The sequence below is a fragment of the Puma concolor genome, chromosome B2 (genome assembly GCF_028749965.1).
Source record: "Puma concolor isolate L17-30 chromosome B2, mPumCon1.1.hap2, whole genome shotgun sequence".
Taxonomy (NCBI): domain Eukaryota; kingdom Metazoa; phylum Chordata; class Mammalia; order Carnivora; family Felidae; genus Puma; species Puma concolor.
In genome coordinates, this window is record NC_141671.1 from 120,927,261 (window position 1) to 120,949,968 (window position 22,708).

The 22,708-nt window shown below is 38.4% G+C and overlaps 1 protein-coding gene across 1 annotated transcript in view; it reads left to right on the forward strand.

Moving 5' to 3' along the window:
• Window positions 1–22,708, forward strand: part of ENPP1 (ectonucleotide pyrophosphatase/phosphodiesterase 1) — a 71,891-nt gene that overhangs the window by 20,980 nt on the left and 28,203 nt on the right. Inside the window, exons 2-9 of the mRNA XM_086707863.1 lie at window positions 9,584–9,656; window positions 12,607–12,723; window positions 13,544–13,669; window positions 14,807–14,867; window positions 17,386–17,483; window positions 19,966–20,045; window positions 20,950–21,069; window positions 22,126–22,235. Coding sequence (XP_086563989.1) covers window positions 9,584–9,656; window positions 12,607–12,723; window positions 13,544–13,669; window positions 14,807–14,867; window positions 17,386–17,483; window positions 19,966–20,045; window positions 20,950–21,069; window positions 22,126–22,235 — 785 coding nt within the window. The remainder of the gene's footprint in view (window positions 1–9,583; window positions 9,657–12,606; window positions 12,724–13,543; window positions 13,670–14,806; window positions 14,868–17,385; window positions 17,484–19,965; window positions 20,046–20,949; window positions 21,070–22,125; window positions 22,236–22,708) is intronic.

Here is a 22,708-nt window from a genome sequence, read left to right on the forward strand (position 1 = left end):
GCAATTATATATCCAGAAAAGAAATGCCTTTCAAGAATGAGAACAAAATAAAGACATGTATAAACTAACAAATACTGAGAGAATCTGCCATCAGGAAAGTTCCAAAAGATATATTTTAGGTAGAAGAAAATGGGTTCTAGACGACTCCAGATGAAAGGTGCAAAGGAAAATGCATTAAAATGCATAAGGTCATAAATATTTGGATAAATCTAAATGAACTTATAAAACAACAATGACTTAAGGGGTTTAAAAATTAGAATAAAAGTAATATTAAAAGAGAAAAAAGTCTATAAAGCTATAACCTAAGTGTCTGTATCTATAACTTATTAAAAGAAAAACAGAGTAAAATTAAACCTAGGCTACAAAAGGAAAGAAAAAAATAAAGACAAGACCAAAAATCAGTAAAACAAAAAATAAACATATCAAAGAGAAGATTGACAAAGCAAAAAGTAGATTCTTTAAAATAGAGTATTATTTCTGGTGAGCCTAATTAAGCCAAGAAAGAAAGAAGGCACATTATATCAGGGAGGACTGAAGGATCACAAATACAAAATGTACAAACACTGGAAAAATAACAAAGGGCTACTATAAATCACTTTATACTAGTGTATTTGAAAATGTAGGTGAAGTGAAAAATTCCAAGAAGAAATACAACTTACCAAAACCGACTCAAGAAAAAATTAGAGCATCTAGATAATTCTATAAACCCATGAAGGGATTGAACCAGAAATTTATAAGCTTACTACACAGATCTTTCTAGGCCCACAGAGCTTTACCAGTGAGTTCTACTAAACCTCTAAAGAAAAACTAACTCCAATCTTATACATCTTTATTGTTTTGTTTTGTTTTGTTTTGTTTTTTAAATGAAGTTGGCATAGCTTTTCCTTTAAGGTCGTTTTGTCATTGGTGTTCTGGAATTTGAAAATCATGTAAGTATGAGCCTTCTTTGATATATCATTTTGGATATTTGACATTAGGACTTTTGGATTTGAGGATTTGCACAAATCTTGAATCCCACTGAGAATACTAATTATATGTTTGTTTTTAATATTTTTCTCTCTTCCTCTCCCTTTTTTTCCTTTGTGTTGATATTACACTTTTTGTTTATCTTATATTGTAGGCTTACCTCAGATGAGTGGTGAATCATGGCTGTTGACTGATATTTAAGAATGAGGGAGGGGTGCCTGGGTGGCTCAGTTGGTTAAGCATCAGACTTCGGCTCAGGTCATGATTCACAGTCTGTGAGTTCAAGCCCGGTGTCGGGCTCTGTGCTGTCAGTTCAGAGCCACAGAGCCTGGAGCCTGCTTCAGATTCTGTGTCTCCCTGTCTCTCTGCCCCTACCCCACTCACTCTCTGTCTCTCAAAATATAAATAAACATTAAAAAAAATTAAAAAAGAAAGAATGAGGGATATTTAAGAATGAGGTTGAATGCAACGCCTGGTGATTCAGTCGGTTAAGCATCTGACTCTTGATTTTCGCTCACGTCATGATCTCCCGGTTCATGGGTTCGAGCCCCACATCAGACCCTGCGCTGGTGGTGCTGAGCCTGCTTGGGATCTTGGGATTCCTTCCCTTTCTCTCTCTGCCCCTCCTCTGCTAGCTCTCACTGTCTCTTAAAAAAAAAAAAAAAAAAAAGGTTGAATGGAATCAGAATTTGTTGATTGGAGTTTGCTTAGAGTATGTAGGCAGGGAGGAGTTGCCTTTTATGCTGAAAGATCCCTAAAATGCCAAAATGGGAAATCTTTACTCTGGGTCACTAATACCCATCTACTAGCCCCCTTAGTTCTCCTGCATATGGGTTCACTGTGGAAACTTTGGAAAATAAAGGTAAGTACCAAGAAGGAAAAAAAAAAATCACATATGAGCCCATCAGGCAGATATAAGACTATTTATAAAAACTATACATGTATAGCAGAAAATTAGGACTATACTGCCATTTTATTTTATAATTTATAGTTTATAGTCAATAATGTGTCTTTCCCCATGCTATTAAATTTCTTCTATGTCATCATTATTGGCTGTATAGTATTCAATTACATAAGTATTTCATATTTAGCCATTTTCAATTGCTGAAGATTGCGTATGTGTCTATTTTTTTTCTTGTAAGTAATGCTACATGTAAATATTTGTAATACATATTTATAGATAATTTTTTATCTTAAAGAAACTGCAAGAAGTGTAATTTTTGAGTCAAACAATATGAATATTTTAAGGTGTTTCAGAATTTTTCTATAGCTTCTTATTCCCACAGCGTTTGAATCAGTCTAAGCATACTTTGTTACATGTGCAAACGTGGATCTGAAGTATTCTTTAATATGCAGATTGGTGTTTATAGGGTCCCTTTTTCATTAGCATGGTTTGGAGAGCTGTTGTATAGATATAACTCAAATTACTGCTACCACCATCCCCTACAAAATACTACTTTGCCTTTTTTCTGTTTCGGTTGCATCCTTTGGATAGGGTTCTTTTTAACCACTGCATGGTCTTCAACAACTGTTGAAAACAGATTACTGCAGAATTAGAAACAACAACAAAAAAGAAAGAAGAAGGAGAAGGAGAAGCAGAAGCAGAAGAAGAAGAAGAAGAAGAAGAAGAAGAAGAAGAAGAAGAAAGTGTTAATATAGTAATTTATGGCATTTCTTTTAACAGCATATAAAAAAGAATAGCCTGTAGTTTGCTTAACCATTGGTTATATTGTGGCTGTGTTAGAATCTATAGGGGGCTTGGGGCGCCTGGGTGGCGCAGTCGGTTAAGCGTCCGACTTCAGCCAGGTCACGATCTCGCGGTCCGGGAGTTCAAGCCCCGCGTCAGGCTCTGGGCTGATGGCTCAGAGCCTGGAGCCTGTTTCCGATTCTGTGTCTCCCTCTCTCTCTGCCCCTTCCCCGTTCATGCTCTGTCTCTCTCTGTCCCAAAAATAAATAAACGTTGAAAAAAAAAAAAAAAGAATCTATAGGGGGCTCTTAGTGAGTTGTTCCTAGTAGGAACGGTCATTTATTGAGCACCTCTGTGCCCCCGTCACCAATCCGGACACTTTCTGTACATTATGCTCAAAGCTTGTGCCAACTTTGTAAGGTAGGTATTATCAGCATTAGAAATGTTTCTAATGTTTAAAACATTAGAAATGTTTTAAAAATGAGGTTTAGTTAGGATATGAAGCATTCCCTTATCACACATTTCGTGGTTGTCTAGAAGTCACTGGAATGTAAGCTCTATGTAAGCACTGAAATCATTTTTACTGGTGTATTCCCAGCATTAGTTCAGTCTTGACATGTAGGCTCTCAAGAAATGTTTGTTGAATGCTGACAAAAATGAATTGAGAGAGGTGGGATTTGAACCCTAGCCATTCTGAACCTGAAACTCTACCAGGAAGAAGCCAGCTTCTTCAGAGGTTTAATATTTTACTCAGAGATTGAGTTTGGTTTGCTCCAAAGTGATAGACTTGTTCAGTGCTTGGTGTCTTTTTTCCTCATTTTCATTTGATCATTTATATAAATTACATAAAATATCACTGCCATTTGGGAAAACCTTCAATTAAGTCAAACATAACTAAAATGATAGGGTATAAGAGGCCAAGCAAAAGTGAGAACTCTTTCCTTAAAAAGTTCTTTAATCCACTCAAGCAGTTGTTCTAATGTGTACTTTAAACTTTGTAATACTTAAAAGTTCTTCAAGAGTACGGCATTTCCTTTGAACCTCCCTTTGAATCTCCTGTGGAAGTTTCTGAGTATCTAATCCTCATCTTCTGGGGGAAAAAAAAGAAATCCTTGCAGACTCAGCACTGTGTCGATCTGAGTTTTTACAGAGTTGTTTTCAGAAGGCATGCAGCTTTGGCCAGAGGCCAGAGGAGTGATAGGCAGTGTGGTCAGCTAATTCATCTTCATCGGATAGGCGTTTAGATGACACCTGTCACATTTGAATACCAAATCCAGCAATATACCATTTCCTAAAAAAAGGTTTTCATGTCTACGTATTGTAGGCATCCTTTATATAAAGCAGATATGAAGGTACTTAAACTGGCTGACTTTGTGAAGTCATATGAAGAAAAGGGGGAGGATTATGGTTTCCCCCAAATTATGTTTAATGAAGTCACAGTTTGCTGATTTTCAGCTCAACAGTTATTTGTTGAATGTCTGCTATGTGCTAGGCACCATGCTAGACATGGAAAATAGAGAAATAAGTAAATCACCCCCCCTGGAACTCACAGTCTGGTCAGCGACATAGATCTCATAGAACATGGTGAGGGCCGTAGTGGTTGGGATGAGGAAAGACGGAGGAGGACAGAGCGTCTCCTGAGAAAGGAGAGGCAGGTAAAACCCAGCGCTCATTTCACTCTTGGACTCATACCAGAGCTTTCCATAATGTTGCCAAAGACTCTTTTTAGAATTTGTAAATCCAGGGACACCTGGGTGGCTCAGTCAGTTAAGTGTCCGACTCTTGGTTTCTACTCAGGTCATGATCTCACAGTTGGTAAGTTTGAACCTTGCATTGAGCTCCGTGCTGATAGCGCAGATTGGAGTTCTCTCTCTCCCCTCCTCTGTTTGCCCCTCCCCCCGCTCTCTCTCACTGTCTCTCTCTCAAAAGAGAGAAACTTAAAAAAAAAAAAGAATTTGTAAATCCAGTCATGTCAGTTTCATATTTTAATGCCCCAGCAGCTCCCTGCTGACTGCTCCCAAGACACGGCCCTCTTTCAGGCACTCCCGTGTCCCCCTATTGCCCCACTGCTTACAGCCTGACTGCCTAAATTCGGATCTTGCCCCTGCCACTGGTCAGCAATCTGCAGCTCCATTTTCTTAAACCGGGTTAATCTCAGTAATCTGTGTCATGATGTGAAGATTAAACGATTTGATGCAAAACTCTGAGAAAAGTGCCTAGCACGTAGTACTGTAGAAGCCATGCTTATTGTTGTTACCACTCTCCTTCTTTCTCCCAGACTGCGGTGGTTTTCTGTACCTCCCTGCCTTTGTACAAAGTGCCATTGCACGGATTGTCACTACCCCGTGATTTAATTCTTAGGCTGCTTCTCACCATTTCCTGTCTTTGTCATTAACAAATTCTTTTTTTTTTTAAATTTTTTTTTTCAACGTTTATTTATTTTTGGGATAGAGAGAGACAGAGCATGAACGGGGGAGGGGCAGAGAGAGAGGGAGACACAGAATCGGAAACAGGCTCCAGGCTCTGAGCCATCAGCCCAGAGCCTGACGCGGGGCTCGAACTCACGGACCGCGAGATCGTGACCTGGCTGAAGTCGGACGCTCAACCGACTGCGCCACCCAGGCGCCCCTGTCATTAACAAATTCTAAAGTCGTCACCCTGATTGGATGGTAAACTCTGAGATTAGGGATTTCACCACAAATTCTTTTTTTTGTTTTATTTTTGGACCCCTCCCTCCTCCTCAGAATTTAAGTACAGTGCATATTGCAGACACTCAAACATTTGTTTATTGACTGAAGGGGAAATCCCTTTGTCTCCAAATCTGTCTTTGTGAAGTTCTTTTAATCACCATTCTTTCCTTTTTTTCTCTCCACGGTGCTATTAGCGTGTTAACATTTTTTAAAAATGTTTCATTTATTTCTGAGAGAGACAGACAGAGCGTGAGTGGGGGAGGAGTAGAGAGAGAGGGAGACCTAGAATCTGAAGCAGGCTCCAGGCCCTGAGCTGTCAGCACAGAGCCCAATGCGGGGCTTGAACTCTCAAACCATGAGATCATGACCTGAGCCAAAGTCGGATGCTTGACCCACTGAGCCACCCAGGGTACCCCCGCGTGCTTATGATTTAAATGCTTGCTTACCACCAAATCTTCCCATAGTTTTCATCAAGGTGAGACTTAATTGTAACAGAACTGTTGGCAAGTTCTTTTTTATATTTCGGAAGGACAGTACAGTTGTGGGTAATACAGCTCCATGACTGAATTTCTTACAGCAGTGAGGGAGTATGTCTTTTAAGGCAATACATTTCTGAATGTAAACAAGTTCTCTCACTGTGATTTGTATTTGTTGGTGTAAACTTAACTCTGATTACTAGTGCAAGTACTTGGACTTTTGGGCCATCTTGCTTCCCAGGAGTGTTTTCTGCCGATTTCAGGTTTCTCCCTTTGGTTTCACCTCCATTCCAAACTGTCCCACTTCAGAGCGCTCAGACTCTGAAATTGCTTTCAGGCTCGTAACTTCCATCCCTCCTCCTTCCTTGCTCCCTCCCTTGTTCCCACTTCCACATGCACCGGATCCCCTGTCTTCTCCCAGTTCTCGAACCTCCACGTGCACATGGTCTCAACCCTGTTCAGCCTTTGCAGCCACCTTTTGACTTTATCAGCTTTTCTGCTCTGTTTCCCCTGCTTCCCATCCCCCATGCCATGTTATCTTTTTGTCCCATCTCCCTATTCCCAGCCCTGGAATTCCAGGCCACTTGGGTCCATTATAATCCACGTATTGGGGTTCAGCTGGGCTCCCAGAGCTTGAAGGTCTTTATGCTTTTGTTGACTCTGTCTCCCTTGTTACCACATATTTGCAGCCATCCCCACTTAGGATGTCCTGCACCCCCTCCTTACTACAGAGCCCAAGGTAGACTTCTTCACTCTCTGGAGATATTCTTACTTGCCCAAGGAGATTGAGGGGGTGCCTCCTCAGCTTCTGGCTTCTTCTGGCTCTATCTCAGTTTTGTTGCTGTTATCGTCGTCTTTATCTTCCTCTCTGACTTCTGACATGCCTATCTCTGAGGCTGACCTCCTGAGATTGTGTTGATGAAACTGACTTTTTAAGCCAGTTTCTTAACGTGATGAACGTGGGTTATAGTTCTTGTTTTTTTTGTTTGTTTTCGTGTCTGTTCATTGTGGATACAAGCGGTTTTGAAATGAGCATCTTTGGACAGCTGTATTGCCCACTTGTACGAGTACAGGCAGCCCAGGTTTGCAGGACTCTGGCATGCTCAGTTTCGGTCACCACAGTTTAATTAAATAACACCCGTCCCCAAACAACATGGTTCAAATTTCAGTTCCAAGATTTATTAACTGGGGGGAGTTGCGTAGAGTGCAGCCTTTGCTGCTAGCTTTTTCAGTCCACAGATCACTGCGTACACAACACATGCGTATGGTGGTCAGTGACCAATGTGGCTCCTTTCAAAGCCTGTCAGTGATTGGTTACTGTCTGCTTCTGTTGCTCAGCAGCTCACAGACAGCAGGGCAAGTGGTGGGTTGCTTCTGTGTCTCCTGGTGGTGAACGTACGTGACAGTTTATAAAATGGATAATTGAAAGAGAGGATTGGCCGATAAAGATGCAAACTAAGTAAAGTGATAATGCCAGAAGTGAAATTCAGTTCAAAAGTAAATGGGGTTATGGAAGGAAAAGCAAGCTGCGGGAATGTTCACACTGCCTCTGTTCAGCGGCCTCCAGCTCTGCGGCCAGAGGACCTCGGGGATGGCGAGGTTATCCCCCTGGTGAGGAGTGTGGTTGTGATGAAAAGGATGCAGATGTCCCAGAGGAAATGACACTGGCACAAGAATTCATATTAATCGAACTCCTGCAGATACGTGACGATATTGAAAGTGCAAAGGTTACAACGTGGGGAACTGATCTAAGCTTGCGAAGGAATGTGGCGGTCTGTGAAGGCACGGAAAAGTTTCTCACTATGGAGTATAAGTAATGTGACGAGAAGAAGAGAAAGACTGTTCAGACTATTCTTGATAAGTTTATTACTAAGAAAACTTTAACCCTCCATGTTTTAAATTACAGTGTAGGAAATACAGATGAGGTTTGCAATTTTTTCATTTCCTTGTATGTTTATAATTGACCGTAAGAGTTCTTAATGTTTTTGATAGAAACGTAAAAATTACCTCTCATGGAGCGCCTGGGTGGCTCAGGTGGTTAAGCCTCTGACTCTTGATATCGGCTCAGATCATGATCTCACAGTTCCTGAGTTTGAGCCCCATGTCCGGCTCTGTGCTGACAGTGCAGGGCCTGCTTGGGATTCTCCCTCTCTCTCTCTCTCTCTCTCTCTCTCTCTGTCTCTCTGCCCCCGCCCCCACTTGCACTCTTGCTCTCTCTCAAAATAAATAAGCATTAATTTTTTTTAAAATTACCTTTCATATGTTTGTTAGTTTATACCTCAAAAGGTTTAGGAGAATCCCTTAGTGTTCTGGTACTTTGTTCCATTTGTCATTATTTGCATATTTGTTCGAGCTTTTCCTCGGATGACTCTCTATTTGAATGGACGTGTGTACGCTTAGGTTTTTTTATTTCCTTAAAAAAAGGTTTCACTAGACCCAGTTGTGTTTGAGACCCACTGTGCTCTTGCTTTCCCTTCCCTTACCCCATTTTCTTCTGCAATAAGTTAGACCTGCTGATTCAATTTACTTACGGTTTACTTTCTCTTTAGTTTTTACAGTCACTTGACATTAGGCACCTTGAGGACAAAGGTCGTGTCTGTTTTTTTACTGAGTATTCAGTACCTAAGCCTGGGGACTGGTATATATGGTCAGTACTTGATATGTTTTATTTGAGGGAGTGAGTTCCTAAAAGCCTGCACCCAACACCCACCCTGCCCCATTCACCCATTTCTCTTGTGGAGCCTTCTCTGATCTCCCTCTCCCCAACCACCCCAACCTTTCTCCTTCTTTAAACAACTATGTAACTGCAGGTGCCTCCTAGAGCCTGCCAAACATGAGCCATTTATGCTGTTATTTTTACCCTTGCCCACACAAATAGCAGCTCCCTGAGGTATGTCTTTCCTGTGCATAACATAGTCATTACACATAGTTGGTACTGAATGCGTATTTTGTTGGATTTTCCTGCAAAGTGAGATTCCAGAGAGCTGTCAAGGAAACTCCATCCCACTAAAAAAATTAAGGGTTGTTCTATGAATCTACGTATTCCACCCCCCCTTTCTTTTCTAATTCTCAAACAAAAATTCTGTCTGGTGTATGTACTTATTTTAAAATCAAAGGCCACAAGAGTGGGGAATTGAGAAAGTGGCAAAATGTTAGAGCTGGAAAGATTTTTAGAGATCCATATAGTCTCACCCTTTAATTTTATAGGTGAATAATTTGATGTCTGGAACACTTAAGTGATCTTCCCCAAATCACACAACTAGTTTGTGGTAACATTTGGGGCCACAGTGCAGTTGCCTAACCCTGTCCAGTGCCCGTTCCCATAGGCTGCCATGGGGCATACGAGAATATTGTTCAGGTTTGTGTAGTTGACCTGTTCAGAGAGGCAGCTAATATTCTCATATTGCGTTTTGTGGATTAGCAAGTAGGAAATTGAATCTGTAAATTGATTTTCCTCTCTCCATCCCTTAATTATTTCAAGTTCTCTGACTAGATTCATTTGCATTAACTGGGACATTCTGGAAACATTCGTCCTGGATGGCACAGATTTGTTTGCTGACATGTAAGCAAACTTTTTCTTGAAGTATAACATACATGCAGAAAAGTGCACAAAGCGTAGGCGTGGGGTTTGAATTTTCACAAAGCACGCACATCCACGTGACCTGTACCCACAGCAGGAGACAGAGCGGCCCCAGCACGTTGAGAAACATTTGAAGAACTAGAAGGGTTTTGAAGCTATATAATTTTCTTTTTTCTCCCCGCAGGTATTGTCAGTCTGTGTGTTAACAACAATCCTTGGTTGTATATTTGGTCTGAAACCAAGCTGTGCCAAAGAAGGTAATTACTACAGTATAAATACTGTGTGTGTGTGTGTGTGTGTGCACACATGGGTGTGTGTGGCTACTTAGTCCTCTTCAGAATGTGACTGAGAAAAGTGTCCTGTCCTAATCTGTGGGTACTCCACAGTTATTGCAGATGTGATAATGGTTTGAGTCTTCTTAAAACTCTTTTATTATTTTAGCCATGTAATGTTTTATTTAGTTGTAAAACTTCATCCTAAAACAATGAAGAGGGGCTATCACCAAAAAATCAACCAAAGAACAAACCCCCAAAACTACAAAAAAATAAATTAACAGCAGTGAAACATACAAGCCAACATGGCCTAAATGTTTTGGTGCTGCACCCTGGAGCCCTTCTCCCTGGACTCTCTCCAGGAACTCTGAGGACACTCTTTTTTTTTTTTTTTTCCCAAGGAGTTAGTTGCTGAAGCAGCCTGGAAAGATTACTTGGTAACCAGTTAGCATCGCTGGGCAACCAGAAATTTATCGTTATGCGCCCTAACAGCTTTTAAAATTACGAGCATTTGTGGTTTCAAAGCTATAGTGAAATGACAGTTTTAAGCTTCTACATATTTTTTTTTTCTTTATATTGAGTGCAGAAATCTATCCAGCATTGATGAGATTACTGTAACTAACAAAACTCTGAATCATAGTACATTGCAGTAGTCCTTATTTTGGCTCTGAGGTAGGTTTCTCCCCCATGTGAAATCACTGATGGTCTTCTTAGGGAATTCAGTTTTTTAAAATTTTTTTAATGTTTTAATTTCCTTTTGAGCCAGAGAGAGACAAAGCATGAGCAGGGGAGGAGCAGAGAGAGGGGGAGACACAGAATCTGAAGTGGGCTCCAGGCTCTGAGCCGTCAACACAGAGCCTGATGCAAGGCTCGAACTCACGGAGTGTGAGATCATGACCTGAGCTGAAGTTGGATGCTCAACCAACTGAGCCACCCAGGCGCCCTGGGAATTCAGTTTTGAAAATTGAAAAATTATTTTCCTGTTCAACTCTTCTGTGATTGTAATATTGGTCATTTAAACAAGTGTACTGATTTTTAAGTTTTCACTTATTGCTTAAATTAAATGTAGTAATTAAATGTAGTATAATTTCATGTGTTTGGTCAGCCGTCTATCCAGAGCAAAAGTGTCTTAAGTTTAACAAGATGAAATAGCTACAGACTTTAATGTTCATCTAGGCATAGGTATGAAGTAGTTTAGTTTGAGTTTAAACTTTGAGTTTAGTTTAACACATAAAAATAAAACTGAAGGTTTAAAAAAAGTAATTTTAATCTAAACCTAACATAGTATGCGCAGTATTTTACAAACTACTAGGTGCTTAATAATGAGCCTCAAGTAGTATCTATTATTCTAACTAACAGCTTTCCCTGGCCCTGCCCAGGTCAGGAATGTTAGTATTCCTGACCTTAGAAATTACTGTTGTCATTTCATGTCTTTAAAATTGCCAATTTTCCCAGTGTCATGAGGGTTAAATTCTATGGCAGTGTCTTCTTGGGTTAGGAGATCCCTAAAGTCAGGAGCTAGGATTATTCTTTTTTTTTTTTTTTTTTCTGTTGGACTTTCATTATTTTACAAGTGGGTTTGTTTTTTTTTTTCCTCACCATCCTGATGTTTTAGTAATCTGATGAGAACCTAGCTTTTTCCAGGTATATAGTAAATACAACATATAATTATTGTATTTAATTAAAAGTTTTCCTTCCATATCCGCCATTTATCCATTTAACAAAAACTTACTGGTACCAGCTATAGTCAAGCATCTTGCTGGGCGCTAGGGATGCGGTGTGCTGGGTACAATGCAGGTGTGGACTTTGCTCTCAAGAAGTTGGTAGTCCAGGGATGATGCCTGAATGGCTCAGTTGGTTAAGCGTCTGACTCTTGATTTAAGCTTAGGTCATGATCTCACAGTTTGTGGGTTTGAGCCCCACATCTGGCTCTGTGCTGACAGTGCTGAGCCTGCTTGGGGTTCTCTCTCTCTCTCTCTCTCTCTCTCTCTCTCTCTGCCCTAACCCTGCTTGCACTCTCTCTCTCTCTAAATGAATGAATGAATGAATGAATGAATGAATGGAAGTTGGTAGTTCAGTGTGAGACTGGGATATTAACCAAATATTCTAGTTCAAATGGAATTAGTGACTGAGGGGAAGGACAAGGTTTTACAAAAGCTTAAACAAAGGAAATTGGACCTTGACTGGGGAGTGTAGGAACCAGATCTGAAGGTGAAATGCGTACTTTAGGTGATGGTGGGAGGGAGAGTCCTGCAGAATGTCCTGCATAAGCACATTACTTCTTTGATACACCCAGAGTGAGAGTACGGTGGGGCAGGTATTCTTTCTCCTCCTGAAATATTCAGATAATCACTTTTAAAGTCTTTTCTCACAGTTTGGAATTTTAGAGAATGTTATATAAGCATAAAACTTTCAGAACAAGTCCTTATTCAGAGGGGTGCCTGGGTGGCTCAGTCTGTTAAGCGTCTGACTCGATTTCTGCTCAGGTCATGATCTCATGATTCCTGAGTTCGAGACGTGCATTAAACTCTGTGCTGACAATGTGGAGCCTGCTTGGGATTCTCTCTCTCCCTCTCTCTGCTCGCTCTCTCGCTCTCTCTGTCTCTCAAAATAAATAAATAAACTTAAAAAAAAAATAAAAAGAACAAGTCCTTATTCTGACTTTTCTTTACCATGCCATAAGTATTGAAGTCTTATCAGACCCGGTAAGGTTCGTAATAAATTTTAAAACTTCTTTTTTCCCCCCTATGACAAGAGATAGAATTTTCTTTTTGTGCCACTTTCTATGTGTATTTGTGAAAAGATTCTTGGGTAACTTCATTACCCCATCTGTATTTTCTAAGGTAGGATTTGAATCTAACTTATGTATACTAGTTGATGTTTGCTTCTTGATTCTGTGATTAGAAACTTCTAACTCATTATTTGATATTTTCAGTTAAAAGTTGCAAAGGTCGCTGTTTTGAGAGAACATTTGGAAACTGCCGCTGTGATGTTGCTTGTGTTGACCTTGGAAACTGCTGTCTGGATTACCAGGAGACGTGTATAGAACCAGGTAAATAAAAATACGCAGGGGAAAAGATGATGTCATGGGCACTAGTCAAAGATCAAAAAAAAAAAAAAAGTTCTGCATTTTTTAGAAATGTGATTTATTGAACTCACTTGAGGCTTTTTTAAAAAAATTGGCCTTTGCATTTCCTTAGAGAAGAAATTTCATGTATTTTGCCTTTGTTAAACACTTTATGGATAGCAAAACTGTGCTTGTGTTTAATGTATGCCGAGAGCCTGCGTAATCGAACTTGCACTTACACTTCAAAAAGTCTTCTTGAAACATACGAGTACTTTCAGTGTGGGCTCGCTAAAGCCAGAGTTCTTAGACATCCACTTCTTTTTACTGAAGTGTAGCTGACACAGAATGTCACGTTCGTTCCAGGTGTACTTAGAAACCTGCTTAACACTTTGAAATAAAACCGTCAGAATGTGTATATTTTCTGTTCCATTCAGGTTTGTCTACATAGGACATGTTTCCTATTTAAATGGGAGTAAGCCAGTTTCAGATTAAATGTTGAGAACCCTGAAAATGGCTGGTGGAGAAAGCCAAGATCTGTATGTGAATTGTATAATAACCATGTTTGCCCATGTTTTCAAATGATGAAATTCTGTTTTCTTTAGTGAAACAATAACAGCTGTTGCTTGCATGCTTTCTGTCTGTTAGTTCAGGTCGACCCCTGTGGTGGCAGATTCTGTGAGTAACTGAGTTATGAAATAGTTCGTTGTCCCTCCTGGATCGTGCTCCAGAAGAGAACAGTTCTGTGTCTACTTTGGATGTGTTCAATTGGGACCATAACACGTCTTTTGTTGTTATTTGTTTCTAGAACACATATGGACTTGCAGCAAGTTCAGGTGTGGTGAGAAAAGATTGCCCAGAAGCCTTTGCTCCTGTTCGGATGACTGCAGGGACAAGGGTGACTGCTGTGTCAACTATAGCTCTGTGTGCCGAGGTCAGGTTCCCATGCACCCATCGGGCTCTGCAGCAGCCCGACATCCTTCTAGGTGTTAGCTGGGTTTTGCACAGGTGTCATTTTTTACATTAGGAGTCATATTTGTTGACCAACTGTCTTAGCTGAAAAAATACTTAAAAAACATCTTATTAGAGTAAAATTCAAATAAAGAAAGTATGTAATGAATCTCGTACTCATCAGTCGTTTAAGAATCACTATTTACACATGGCAAATCTTGTTCTGTCTATAGTAGTTCACTCTCCTGCTGCCACCCCTTCATGTTATTTTGATATTAGCTACATTTAAAAAATTTTTTTTTATTTTTAAAACAAAATTTTTTTAATGTTTATTTATTTTTGAGACAGAGACAGACAGAGCATGAATGGGGGAAGGTCAGAGAGAGAGGGAGACACAGAATCGAAGCAGGCTCCAGGCTCTGAGTTGTCAGCACAGAGCCTGATGCGGGGCTCGAACCCACAGACCGCGAGATCGTGACCTGAGCTGAAGTCGGACGCTCAACCGACTGAGCCACCCAGGCGCCCCGATATTAGCTACGTTTTTAATGCTGCTTTGTGGAAAGATCACTTTTTGTAGTCCTGGCTATCTTTACGTTCCAGGTTCCCTCGTAATGTAAATGAGGGCAATGTATGCCATGTGTTGAAGGAGTAGATGTGAAATTACTGCCCAAGGTTATATAGGGTATTATGTAAACTGATGCTATTGTGAGGTTTCATCCAGTTGCAGGGTTCTTTGAAACTGATAAGAGGAACTAAGACATCAAGGATTTAATACTAGAAGATGTTAGTGGATAAAAGGAGGGTTGTAAATGTTGGCTGGAAATATGAACAACTTGAAAATGGAAAAGATGCCTTTAAGTTCTCACAAATACAGTCACATGTTTGAGTCTTGCATTTAGTTTTCCGTTCATTGTTTTTCTTCCTGATATCAACTGGCGGTTATTTTGAAACACAATAACTTACTGTATTTATTGTATTTCCCTAGAACCATGACCCATATTACGTATATATGTGTTAACATGTTTTGTTTTTGGAATCTGTCCTAAGATGTCTCACAGCATCACAGTTATTGTCACTATTCAATATGTTCACTTTGTTTTATTTCTTGAAAATATTTTAGGCGAGAAGAGTTGGGTAGAAGAAACATGTGAGAACATTAATGAGCCAAAGTGTCCAGCAGGGTAAGATGATATTCTGAGATACTATTTTGTTAAGGTACTATTTTTTTTTCTCTTTCCAAATTGAAAAGATAAAAGTAATAATTAGTCATTGGTTCATTAAATGTTATTTTTTGTCAGGCCCTGTGGTGGGCACTTGTGGCATACCGTTGATTATGGAATGTTCCCCACTCTGGAAGCTAATGGAAAAAAGAGAGGCCACGACTATTTAGTCTTTAGTATTCATGAGGGTCGCTGGAAGTGTGTTGTCTTTCTCCTTAAGAAGAAAGGCCCTTTACTTAGTTTTGAGAATCAAACCTGTAGCAAGTTACTTTACAGCTTCCTTTTTATTTTTTATATTTTGGTTCACTTATAAATTCGGGGGATAAGCAATGTGTCTGTGAGAGAATGTTGCATAAGTTTTATAATTCATCTTTGTTCTTTTTGTCCTTAAAGTATTTTGCCCAGTACCTTGTGTATACTAGGCCATCAAAAAATCTTGTGTGGAATTCAAAGGGGGAGATTTTGTGAAGATGTAACGTAAATTTTCTTTGCTCCACTTGAGATCTACTATTTCATATAATTTGACTTATTCATCTTCAGAAACATATTTTTACCTTTTTAAAGTAATGAGTTTTTTCCCAAACTATTCAACATTTTAAAGCTGTACGTTAGCTTATTTTGTTTGTGTATATAATTTAGTTTTGCTTTATAAGATGGGCGTTTTTTTTTTTCTTTTGGATGAAACAGTACTTTTTTTTTTGTTTTGTTTAAAAGAACAGTAATAGCAGCAGCAAAAACTAAACCCAAACCAAAAAATTCCAACAGAAGAGACTTTTTTCAAAGGGTGCGCTCCTGTGCCTTGAGCTGTCTTTTAAGTTCAAGACATCTTGGAAAATTTAGACTTAGTGAATTTTTAATCTTTCTTTTCCTTCTACATATTGATCATTACTTTTCAGTTGTAATGTTGATCCTTGTAGTGGATATGTAACTCTTCCTTTCTTTACAATAAGATCATAAGTTAGAACATGTGTTATTCTACTGGAAGTTATACCAGTTTATTTACCTGATGGCACAATAAACTGTTTATGTTTTATGTTGATTGAATACAAATAATTTTATACAGTGATGGACCATTGAGACCCTAGGCATTGGTTCTGGAATCTTCCAACTGAGCTATGATGCAAATACTAGTTAGTGGAAATCACATACCAATATATATATTTTTTTCTTCTTCCTTTTGTGTTTGCATGTGAGAGTAAGCTGAGGAGGAGGTAGAATTGAAAAAGGCAAGAAGAGTTTAGCATTTGCTCTCAAATTTTAAATTACTGAGTAAGCTTTAAGTGGAAAGTTTTTTAATAGTTATCCTGCAGTGTTCAACTCCCTACAGTCTCCCAATTATCATTAGAAGTTCAAAATTTCTGAACCATGCCCATTTTGGTTTGGCCATGTAACAGTTTTCCATAGTTATTCACTTTGACTGAGCACATCATTGTACGTGGGTTTTTTTTTTTTTTTTTTTTTTTGCCTCCTTTGGATTAGTGCACCACATACATCGTGTGTGTGTGTGTGTGTGTGTGTGTGTGTGTGTGTGCGCGCGCGCGCACATGCATGCACACGCACACGCCCTCATTGTTCATTTCTAGCTTTGGATCATTTGTTGTTTATTTATTTAAATGTAGTAAATACATCTCAAACTTCTCAACTAAATAGTAACATCTTTCAAATACAGTAAACTTAAAAACCAAATATTATGGGGGCGCCTGGGTGGCTCAGTCGGTTGAGCGTCTGACTTCGGCTCAGGTCGTGATTTCGCTGTCTGTGAGTTTGAGCCCCGCATCGGGCTCTGTGCCGACAGCTCAGAGCCTGCAGCCTGTTTCAGATTCTGTGTCTCCCTCTCTCTCTGACCCTCCCCTGTTCATGCTCTGTCTCTCTCTGTCTCAAAAAAAAAAAAAAGGAATAAACGTTAGAAAAAAAATTTTAAAAACCACAAATATTATGTATAATTTTTGTGATATGGGGTACCATCTATTAGATTCATGTAGACAATATCAAAAGGTGGTTGTTCAGGAAAAATCTTAATGGAAATAAAAACATAATTTAGAAAATGCTGTTGCTAACATTTATTCTCCTGGAGATTGGGAAAATATTATTACATTTTAGTAGCATTTGGTCCAGCTTTTGGAATAGCAGGAACCATGAATGATGTTCTCCATATGGTGGCTCAAAATGGTGTAAATGCTTGAAAATACTATTAGACGATATATGTATATATATATATATATGTATATATATGTGTGTGTGTGTGTGTGTGTATGACATATATATATAGTGAAATATAAAAGCATATATATGAATATAAATGTAATATCTCCTTTATAAGAATGCTTGTTGAACTTGTTAATTTACTTTAGATTACATACTGACCTCAGTGAAAAATTTTCATTTTTCATTTTTCCCTGTGCCAGGGAAAAATCTTCATTGGATGTGTATCCTCCTTCTGCTTCTTTAAACATTGTTTTTCTTCTTTCTCATTACCCAGGTTTGAAGCACCTCCTACCCTCTTATTTTCTTTGGATGGCTTCAGGGCAGAATATTTACACACTTGGGGTGGCCTTCTTCCTGTTATTAGCAGACTAAGTAAGTAACTTTGGAGTTCACTGTTGAGGTGTCACAGTTTCAGTGAGATAGACTAGGGAGGCAGTCTTTTTTTGGAAAAATACTGGCAGAATGTGTTTTACCAAACCTCTCTATGGCAAAGTAGTTGAACCTGATGATAAGGAACTAGTCTTCAATATTGTAATTACTTTGAAGCTGCCTTTTAAATACTTCTAAGATAATAGTTATACACACACACACACACACACACACACACACACGTGCGTACAGCATGTGTATATATACAGTTGTATATAAATATATTCACACGCATATAAATCTGTATGTATTAGAATTTTGGATTCCTTTTGTGGAAAAATCATTTAATAATTATTACATCTTAAAATAGAATTTCAAAAACTGAAGGTATTTCTGATATGCTTCTAGTACTGTAGACATTGAATATTTGCTAGTTATCCTATAGTACCATGTAGCATCCTTCCAATTTCTTTGCTTCACTCAAGGCCTTAATTGGATGATTATTCTGTAATCAGAATTGATTACAATTGATGCAATAGTAGAATAGTTTGCAATTATTGATGCAATAGTAGAATAGTCTTTTCTTAATATTAATGCCAGAGTTTTAAATCACATTAACCCCCAGTTATATGGGTATTACTTGTATCATCGTTACTGAAAAAGGAAAAAAAAATAGTTTATGGGTATAAAAATTAGAGAACTTTGCTCATTATCAGTGATCAATAATTAAGTAGTTCCAGTGGAACGCTAAACTGAAATGGAAGTAAATACAACTATGTTGGAGTTCTGAATTGTAAAATATTATTTATTAGGCTTGAGTGTATGAGATTAGTGTAAACATTAAAATCACTCTCAGTAAATACATGTGCACATTTATTATACTTCTTTTATGACAAACCAAAATAATTTGTGAGTATCTTTTTAAAATTTCAGTTTTTCTAAATGTTTATTTATTTTGAGAGAGAGAGAGAGAGAGAGAGAGAGAGAGAGAGGGAGAGAAAGGAGAGTGTGAGCAGGGGAGGGGCAGAGAGAGAGGGAGACACAGAATCTGAAGCAGGCTCCAGGCTCTGAGCTGTCAGCACAGAGCCTGATGCGGGGCTCGAACTCATGGACTGCGAGATCATGACCTGAGCCAAAGTGGGATGCTTAACTGACTGAGCCACCCAGGTGCCCAAAATTTCAGTTTTTAATTTCTACCTAAAAGAAAATCGTTTTTGTAAATAATTATTTGACTTGGAAAAAAAAAAAAGTCTTTAGCAAAAAGCATGCAAGAGCAGGGAAGGCTTTATTCTTACCTGTTAAGCCCATGATGGGCTTTGAAGCTTGAATCTGGCCCTTTGTTGCCATTAAAAGGAAAGTTTGTTTCAATGGCACCAAACATTGCATCCTGAGTTCAGAATTAAATAGCTGTATCTACCTGTATGTGACGTTTAAAAGAAATCAGTACACCATTTGCCTAAGCCCCAGCTTTGGATAATTGAGGAACATACTCTGTAATTCTGCACTGTTTGGAAGGCATTGAGATAGACACATGCCAACCTGAGGGGCATTTTTTTGGCAATGACTTATTGAGATGCTAGAATCATTAGGTTTATGTTTTGTTTTTTTTTTTTTTTAATAGTAGAGGCGGGAGAAAAGGAGCGTGACACCAGGGCTAAATCTGGAACAGTCTGACTTCTGTGCCTTTCTCTAACTTGAAGCCAGAAGATGCCTTTTTGTCTTTAGAGCAGTGTTGAGTATGTCCAGAGTGAGCTGATTCTGGATTTTCAGACTGAGACACTGCCACCCCAGCTACTGCTTCACCGTTGTTTTAATTTTGCAGATTTTGCTACTCGTGCAGTTTGTTTTTTCTCTCCTTTATTTTCTAATCAGTGATTCATCACTTACATTTGACGCCCAGTGCTCATGCCAACAAGTGCCCTCCCTTCATGTCCATCACCCATTTAGCCCATCCCTTCACCCAACACCCCTCCAACAACCCTCAGTTTGTTCTCTGTATTTAAGAGTTTCTTATGGTTTGCCTCCCTCTCTGTTTTTATTTTATTTTTCCTTCTCTTCCCCTGTGGGCATCTGTTGAGTTTCTCAAATTCCACATATGAGTGAAATCATAGGATGCAGTTTGCTTTTTTTAAATTATCTCTTGTAATTTAGGTATGTGACCACCAAATAATATCAGACAAAGATCTAGTAGGCATCATTATTACAAATGGTCTACCCGGAACTTAATGTTTTTGATAAGTATGGGATAATTATTTCATAGACTTAATTATTTTGTTTAATATTTATCTGAGGAAAACTAACTTGAACACTGAATTTGAATCTGCAGTGTTGCTTTATAATTAACCCTAAATTTTCATATGGTTATAAATCCCTCCTGGGTTAGTTTTTTTTAATACTATTTAGACTTACTTCGTACCAAAGCTAGATGAATTAAACAGATTATTGATTGCATTTAACAACAATCTTTGATTTTTTTCCCTTATAGAAAACTGTGGAACATATACCAGAAACATGAGACCAGTATATCCAACAAAAACTTTTCCCAATCACTACAGCATTGTCACTGTAAGCTCCACATTTCAATTTTTATATGTTCACAGAAGTGAGATGTAAATGTTACATTTTTCGAGGGAATAATTAGACATCAGATCAGAAAAGAATAACTTTTTTCCAAAATGTAGTTAAGCAAGGAAACCTAGGTTTTGGTCTTTGCCTCTGCCACCAACTAGGTGTAGTTCGGGGAGGATCCCTTTCATTCTGGTCTCAATTTTTCCATCTTGAAAAGAGGTGACTGAAGACTCTAAGAACTGAGTTCTTGGTTTCCTTTCAGCTTTAAGATTCTCCAATTTTTGTGTCTTGTTTCTTCTTATGGTTTTGTAGCTTGCTTTGTTGGTACAAATCTGTCCTACACTCATGGATTCTCAACCTGTTCCAGTCATCTTGATGTATGAATTTAAGCAAGCCACTTTGCCTGACTCTAGATAGGATTACAGCCCTGTTTTTGTTTCAAAGTTTGCCAATTTAATTGGAGTCCAAGAGAAAAGTCAGATTCATTAGGTGTTAGGGTTCAAGCCAGAAAATGAATTCTTTAGCTTGTATTAATGCAAGCTCTTCTCAGACTGAACCAAAACATAGTTTGTTCTACAGAAATTCCTTACTCAGCAATGCAATGGGGAAATAGGGCACTTTTTTTAGAAATTGAGGAAGCTGCCTATTAATATAGGCCCTTATCCATAGCATTCCTACTTACTTTCTCCTGTTAAATAAAGTACAAATACTATATAAAATCTTGAGTGGTTGGTTGTATTTTAAAAATCCCAAAGTTTTGTTCTTCCCTCCTTAACTCTGCCGAGTTCCCTGTAGCTTCAGTTACATGTTTCTCTTTGATGATTTTGTTTTGTGATTTTATTTAACATGAAAACAAAAAATACCTCACAACTTGCATAAAACCTGTTTTTATATTTTTTAGGGACTTTATCCAGAATCCCATGGCATAATTGACAATAAAATGTATGATCCCAAGATGAATGCTTACTTTGCACTTAAAAGTAAAGAGAAATTTAATCCTGAGTGGTACAAAGGAGAACCAGTGAGTTGTTTGTTTGTTTTGGCTACTAAGATTTTTTTTTTTTTAATTCTCTTCTATTTCAATCAGAGTAAACTACCAGATTCTCTGGAGCTTTTAATAACCTACTTCATTTATTGTGTCGTGGCCATCCTTTTGTAAATGGAGACAGATGCTGATCATCCTGAACACAGCTTGTATCATTGCGTAATGAGAGTAGTTTATTTCATAACTGGGTTTGGGTAATTCTGAACCATTTTTCTTTTCTGCTTCATTCCACCTTCTATACTCTAGGAGTGTATAGAAGTCGTTGGGGCAATCTTTTGATCCACATAACACTAATGGTTTCTGAAGGAGGTAAACTTTGACTTCATTTGCATTGGCTAACACAAAGATTCTTTCTGGCCATGACTTAGATGTGTTTCTTTGTATTTTTCAGAAATGTCCACAAAAATCCCATGGGGTCTTTTTAGATAGTCTTGATATTCTTCTTAGAAGGAAAAAGAGCATGATGGGTAATTTACAGGGTATAAATTCAAATTTTAGTGCTGACACTTAAAGCTATGTGACTTTGGGCAAATTATTCTTTCTCTGCCTCCATTTTCTCATGTTTATACTGTAGATAATACTGTTAACCTTACGGGGTTATTGTGAGGATTATCTAAATTAATAATTGGGATGCTTAGGGGGATGCTATTTAGAACTGAAATTGGCAATAAGTGCTTAATAAATGTTAGTTACATAACAAAAATGTCAGCAAATTAAGCACATGTATATTTGGGGGTTTTTTCTTCTTTCCAGGGGAAACCCCATTAAGTAGGGGTGTGGCTCTGAAAGTTGCAGAGATTTCTGAAAACGGACTGTCTATATTTTTTAGGTTAATTTAAGTTCTAATTATTTCATTTTGCTGCTGTTCAGAGTCATATTAAGTGATTATTTTATAGTCTCGCTGCTGGAGCTCATTAACCTCAAACATAGTCTAGCACTTGAGAGAAACACACTGATGTTACATGAGTGTATACTTTGCTAAGAAGTGAACAGTTGTGTAATTTTCTGACTTGCCTTCATTCTCTTCCCCAGATTTGGATCACTGCTAAATATCAAGGCCTGAAAAGTGGTACATTTTTCTGGCCAGGATCAGACGTGGAAATTAATGGAATTTTCCCAGACATCTATAAAATATATAATAGGTAGGTATAGATGCACTTTTTCAGAATTGCTCATTTATTTATTTTTTAATCTCAGCTTCTCCTTTTTATCAAGTTCTAAGTTCTAGCATTTGCATAGTGCGTTAGCTGAAAAATGAGAATGGCCAGAATAAGAACTCTTATCTCAGATAGCTTTTAGGTGGAGGGTAGGTGAGTTTTGAAGGGATGGATGGACAGTGAAACTAGACAAAGTTTTTTCTGGAGGTTTTCTAGAAAGTGCTGGTTACATGTTACAGTTTGCATTCAGATCTTTGGGCAGGAATAAAAAATGAAGTCATAGTGACTGACTCCAACTTTTTAAGAGTCACGAGCAAATGAGTTCTCCATCAGGTACCTTTTGTGAAATGTATGGTGGACGCATGGGTTATTCACGTGGTAGCAATTGCTATTCTCAGATACAGGCATAATATCATCAGGTAGATGTCAGAAGCACATTTTTAAACCTAGTTGTAGCT